The sequence below is a fragment of the Cannabis sativa genome, chromosome 4, assembly GCF_029168945.1.
Source record: "Cannabis sativa cultivar Pink pepper isolate KNU-18-1 chromosome 4, ASM2916894v1, whole genome shotgun sequence".
Lineage (NCBI taxonomy): Eukaryota > Viridiplantae > Streptophyta > Magnoliopsida > Rosales > Cannabaceae > Cannabis > Cannabis sativa.
This window is the reverse complement of record NC_083604.1, coordinates 78,757,205-78,763,596: the sequence shown is the minus strand read 5'-3', so window position 1 is coordinate 78,763,596 and position 6,392 is coordinate 78,757,205. Positions and strand designations below refer to the sequence as shown.

At 29.7% G+C, this 6,392-nt stretch overlaps 1 protein-coding gene across 1 annotated transcript; it reads right to left on the bottom strand.

Annotated features, from left to right (window-relative positions):
• Window positions 1–606: 606 nt before the first annotated feature.
• LOC115713821 (uncharacterized) lies at window positions 607–4,302 on the bottom strand. The gene is made up of 5 exons (XM_061114032.1): window positions 4,005–4,302; window positions 3,108–3,264; window positions 1,235–1,391; window positions 942–1,148; window positions 607–850 (listed from the first exon to the last, which is right to left on the bottom strand). The coding sequence occupies exons 1-5, from the start codon at window positions 4,300–4,302 to the stop codon at window positions 683–685; spliced, it is 987 nt and encodes a 328-aa protein (XP_060970015.1). The 3' UTR covers window positions 607–682.
• Window positions 4,303–6,392: the final 2,090 nt, after the last annotated feature.

Genomic DNA, 6,392 nt, shown 5'->3' with positions numbered 1-6,392 from the left:
CATTATGTCTGCCCATCTGTTGCGTGCTAATTAACCTAGTAACATCTACTTCAGGAGGTACTACTGCAATGGTCCTCCTTCAGGTATATATTTCTTATCAAGAGTGGTATTTGTTTTCACATGAATAATTTGTATGTGATCTTGATATTACTGTGATATCCGATGTTAAAATTATTTACCAGGTTTTCATATGTGAGCAAAAGTTGTATAATAAAGCACAACTAAATCAGCATTGAAGGAGTGCCAACTCTGAGAGGTTGATGGCAGGAATTTTGCCAAACGTACTCCTATTTATGAAAAAAAAAAAATGAACAATACTCTCATATGTGAACCGAACATTACACTTGCCATATATGCGAAAGGTAAGTATATTATTACTATAATTAGCTGGATCAAATGAAAAAGTAAAGTTTTAAATTTAAATCCATCTATAAAGGACTTGTGCCCTGATTTCTCTTTTTAGGAAATGAATTAAGAAAGCAAGTATATGGAATATATTATTATCCCATTTCCCAAGTTATCATTTTCTAAATTCTTACACTGAATCATTGTATTGTAATAATTTGCTATTATAACGACAAAATAATAAATTTAGGAAAAGTTGAATAATGAAAAATCAAACATTATGCATAGATAATTAATATACCACGACGTTGTTATTGTGTATATATAGGCGTACATACTAAAACATAACATTGTACGATGGAGATGATGAAGTTGAACAAATTTGAATTGAAGCCTGAGTCATTTCAAACTCAGTTACTCGGGCATCGCACATGTTGTCAATTTCGTTCCGACGTGCCGATGCATAAAATGTTATGCGCCCACAATATTCTATATAAATATCCATCTGCATATGCATAGACAAATGTATATAAGTACTAGATATATAAATGATAAATAATTTAGTAATATATATGAATATTAATGAAATAACTTACTAGTGAATGATAGCAATTGTTGAGGTGAGAGTATTTAATATTCTTGGTTTTGTTGAATTGGGGTAATTGGGACCTAGTATTGTTGTTAAGCAGAATATTGGCAATACGAGCAAAATTGTCATTCTCACGCTCTATTTCAGCAATTGCATCGTCTAAGTCTTTTTTAGCATCTATATAGTTTGGGGAGCCTGGTTCGTGAAGCTTAACCTGTACATGTGCATTGCATGTGAATATTAATATATATATATATATGTAATAATAAAAATATATAAGAGAAATACACACATACATACCCTGTTACGTAAACTTGTTAATCCACAGAATGGCCAGGACCCTTGGAATTCCGTAGGAGTACTGGGTGGGTCGCTTAGTAGTACCCATTTAGTACTATCTTCAGATGTTACAACACCAGTTAGGCCCAACAAACAGATACCCACCCACAATGAACCACTACCAATACTCATCATCATTTTCAGATAGTAAGTATGGAGATCAGTTGATTCGTATATATATATATAAGCGAAAGCAGCTACCTACAAATTCTCAGTACTAGCGTTACTTAGAGGTAGAAAACTTCAAAGGTTTGATCTATATATAACGCGCTGAAAACTTAAGAAAAATAAATAAATAACACCTGAAAAAAATGACCAGAAACATATAAACCATGGAGAATGCACAACATAACGAACAAAGATCTAGAGATACCCAGATGAAGAAACTCATAGAATAATGAAATTTATAAGAGAAAGTGAATGTTTCAAACATTCGAAAGCATTTTTTAAAAGAGAAAATAAAACATAGTTTGCTGTCAGAGCATGTCTGACCAAAAAATAATAATTGGACCAAAAAACACCTTCAGGTCCACTAATCAAAATTGAAAACAAAGTTCAATAGAATACAGAAAACATGAAATCCAATACATATTTTTGCCAGGAATTTAAAATTTGAAAGATAGGATGATTATTACAAAGCAAAATTCAAAATTTCAAGATCCAAAAAGGGATATCATCAGTAAATCTATCTCCACAAAAAAAAAAAAAAAATCATTTTTTTCTTTCAAAAATCGTATCTTTATATATTGATGATTATTCCATCAAGAGACCGGGACATAGTAATTCCAAAGCACATAGGATATAAACCAAATAATAACATGCAAATTTATTAATTCAACTTCCTATATGAGCAAAATTTAAAATTCAAACCAGAAAAAAATCCTTCAATCCCTAAAAATAGGGGTGTTCATTGGATCACATCCAATGGATTTGGACCCATCCGATCCAATCCAATTATTTATTTGATATTGAATTTTTCCATCCGATCCAATCCAATTGTTTGAGTCATCCAATCCGATCCGATCCAATGGATGTATTGGATTGGATCGGTTCCATCCATTGGATGCTTTAACTGGATTTTTATTGGATTAATTTGGATCCATCCAATGAATCCAATAGATGAATCCAATCCATTTTAGCCACTCTTTAGGATGATTTTTTTAAAAAATATATGATAAACATAATTTAAAACCTAATAATCCAGCATAGATAATAAACAATAATTTAATCCAAATCCAACCTAATTTTCATGATCCCATAATAAAAATATAACACAAATTTAACTTAATAGTCCAATACATGGAATGCAAATATTATATAAAATATTAAATCAATCACTCTCTTGAGTCTTGAGTTTAATCTTTGATGGTCCAATCTCACAAAAAGGATGTTTACTCAATATGAAATATGAAATATGTATATATTAATGTAGGGATATATAGTTATGCCAAATTAATTAAAATTGCTTTGAACAATTAAAATTTGAGTTAACGACATAAGGTCATTGCCCTGCCAGTACTAGAAGACGGCTCTATCACAACTCGTAAGGGTGATATTTAGCTAAGTACCCAACTCAATTTTAATATGATAATACAATATGATTAAAATAAATAAAAAGTAAACGGAGTATATAGTGATGGTCGGGATATATATATATCGAGCATGCTAAGTGCTAATTAGGTAGCTAAATTTTTTGCACTTCAAGTATATGCACTTCAAGTCTTCTAGGAAAATGCAAGAAATAAAATCAAAGATATTAATGGTGGAAATTATCTTAACAGTAAAGTTGTAAACTAATTAATAAACAACAACTGAGAGTGAGAGAGAGACTCACTATTTGAGAGGCTCGGAGAGAGAGGGAAGACGACCGGAGGAGCGCCGAGCTGCGGAGAGAGAGCAAGCCACTGGAGGAGAGGGAGAGACACCGGAGAAGCCACGAGCAGAGGAGGCAGGAGGCGGAGCGACTGAAACAGTGAACACTGAACACTGCGCTTAGAAGGAGTTCGTCTGAGGTGGTTCACTCTCGTCTCGCCGTCGTTATTTCGCCGTCGTTGTCTCAGGCGTTGGAGGTGTTCGATTCAGCGCACAGGAGGGAGGAGGTCTTCGACTTTCAAAATGGGCAGGGAGCGGCTGTAGTGTTTTACTTTTAGGAAGATGTAGATTTAGGGTTTTAAAACTTATAAATAATTAATATATTTTTTTTAAATAAAATAATTAAATATATAAAATTATAAATATTAAATATTATTAATTATTGGATGGACATTATATTGGATTGTTATCCATATTGCATGTCTCATCCAACATCCGATCCGATCCAATTGGATTTTTAAAATTTACATCCGATCCGATCTAATTATGATTGGATATCCGATTTTATTGGATTGGATCGGTTGGTTGGGATTGGATCGGATGACTTTTTGCACACCCTTACCTAAAAATATATGAAAAGGATCAATACCCAGATGAAAAATACTCCCCAAAAAAACAATTTTTTTTTTTTTATCTTTCTCTCTTAATGAACCAGAAGAATGTTGGAGAAGGGAGACTTTAAGAGGAAGAGCGTGGAAGTTTATAAATAGAAGAACTGACGAAGCCTTTTCACCCCCACATACATATACATACAAAAAAGTTGACCATAATTTAAGTAAAAAGGAAAATTGAAAAACGTAAGAGAGAGAAAGAAACAAATTGACTGATTTAGAGAGAGAAGAAGAAGAAGAAAACGTACAATAGCAAAGAGGTGATCTAGGAAGAAAGGAAAGAAGGTCACTTCTCCCCTTGTGCTCTTCTCTCTCTACCTTTGGCTCTGGGTCTGCTCTGGTTGGGTTTTTGTTGTTTGAAGTAAGGAGAGAGAGAAGAGAGAGAAAGTGAAAGAGAAAGAGAATGAGAGCTCTAATAGGCGCAGATTTCTCCTCTTCATGTTTCTGTTTTTGGCTATTTGCCACGTATTTTGTCTTTTCGGCCTTTTTCTTTTGATGGACCCACTTTAACATGGACCAGCCTTTACAAATATCACTTTTTTTCATTCCGGAAAAATACCATTTTGGTATCATTTTGAGTGAAATATGACCCTTTTTTCTTCACTCAAAATATTATTACAATGGATTATTTTTATCAAAGTATAAACTAATTCGAAGTATGCTATATTTAATTATTTTTTTTGGGTATGATTTTACATTAAAATATAACTTAAGAAGAAGTAAACAAATGTTATTTCTATGTAATTAGTTTTGATGAGTAGGTTGTAATAGTGAATTAGTTTTAAGGGATAATTATAAAAGACACCATTATTTTTAAAAAAATTATATTTTTACGTTTTAAATTTTTTTTTTACTTTTTCATAAAAACAACACGAAAATAATAAAAAAATTACGTAAAAATAACATCAAAACAACAACAAAAAATAACATATAAATAACAATAAATTAATAAGATTACAACATAAAAATACAATATTTTCTGTAAATAAAATTAAAAAATCGTAAAAATAATTAATATTCCGTAAAACTGTATTTTGTAAATTTTTGATTGTTGTTGTATATTTGTGAAATAATTCCTAGTTTTAATGAGTTTCCAACTAACTAAGTATCTTGTAAAAGGCCTTCACTGGATTTGGAAATTGAATATAATTTTACATTTTTTTCTTAAATAAAATAAAATTTTAATTTTACACCTCCTTTGTTTTTTAAGGCCTTAAGAAGTTGAGTGTTCTAACAAAAATATGGAACGGATTCTAGTTCTGGTATTAGAGGCGATGTTGTTTCTTCACCCAAATAGATTCTTGACTAGGTGAATGTACGTGCCGAGCCACGTATTGCTAGTTTCATTTAAAATTTTGGTCTTTTTAAGATTGTGAATGTATTTTATTTTTAAAGATTACAAATTTTTTGTTTGAAAAAATTAAATATTTATATTTGAAATATTATTTAATAATGTATTAAAAATAATATTAGTGTAATTATAAAATTGTAAATAAATTTATTATTGGAGTAGTAGATTATTCTATTTAGTTCTTTTTTTAACATAGCATTGTAATGTAAGTTTATATCTATAAATATTCTGTAAAGTGTTAATATTATATGAACATCTCCATTTATAAAGCTAAAAAGTGGGTCAATGACAGAAGTGGTATATCTGCAATCACACAAAGATAGAAGTGGTATTTCTGCTTCCTATGCTTATCCAGAGAAAACATTAGATAACGTGAGGTTAACTTTAATATATAAAGATTTTTCTTTTTTTAAAAAAAAAAAATTATTAATATTCCCCCAAGATAGGTTTGTTAGAGAGATATGTGGCTAAGATGATTTTTTTAATTTAAAAAGAGATTATTAATATTTAAAAAATTGTTTAATTTTTTGGGTTTAATTATTGGGTTTATTTGTTAACTTGAGATCAAACTAATCGTTAAATTTAATAGAATATTCTTTTACTTTTAAGTATATTCTGTTAAACCAAAATATGTCTTTAATATCATACAATATAAAAATAGAGATGAGATGAGATGAGAAAAGATAACCTAAGAAATTAGTTGCCTGTTTTCTATATAACTATTAATCCTTTATATATATAAAAATAGAGATGAGATGTGGATTGTATGAGTTTTCTTTCTACTTTTTTAATTTTTATATATTTTTTCTTCTTCTCATTTCAGTTATCTATCTATTTAGTTATTTATTTATACATACAATGTTGTTATTCTTCATTTTCAATATCATTATCAAGCAATCAAGTATATATATGTATGTGAATTATTTATCAAATCTCTTCCCCAAGCAGGATAAACATAGCTAATAATTAATTCTTTCGTGATGGTTAAGATAATCAACTTATTAATTAACCCATAAATATTAAGTTTCACATTCACACGCCTTATTTAGTAAATATTGGGTTATAATTAGAGTATGTTCTTATTTTGATTCTTATAGACTAATTTTACAAAGAATTCAATTATGGCTATCCACACTATGTTAGAGAGAGAAAGCTTTTCTTATATATATGAATAATTATCTTTTTTACCCCCTGTACTTATGACACTATACTATTATGCCCCTTTATATATTCAGCTTGTTACAAATAGTCCTTGTATAATTTTATATGCATACATTTAGTCCTT

What these genes read in the sequence shown, in the direction of transcription:
- LOC115713821 (XM_061114032.1), bottom strand. Translation starts at nt 4,302, where the DNA reads ATGAAAAAAAGTGATATTTGTAAAGGCTGGTCCATGTTAAAGTGGGTC. An exon ending in CTCTCCGAGCCTCTCAAATA is followed by an intron (nt 1,392 to 3,107) that starts GTGAGTCTCTCT and finishes GAGTATTGGTAG; the next exon opens with TGGTTCATTGTGGGTGGGTA. An exon ending in ACAATTGCTATCATTCACTA is followed by an intron (nt 851 to 941) that starts GTAAGTTATTTC and finishes ATGCATATGCAG; the next exon opens with ATGGATATTTATATAGAATA.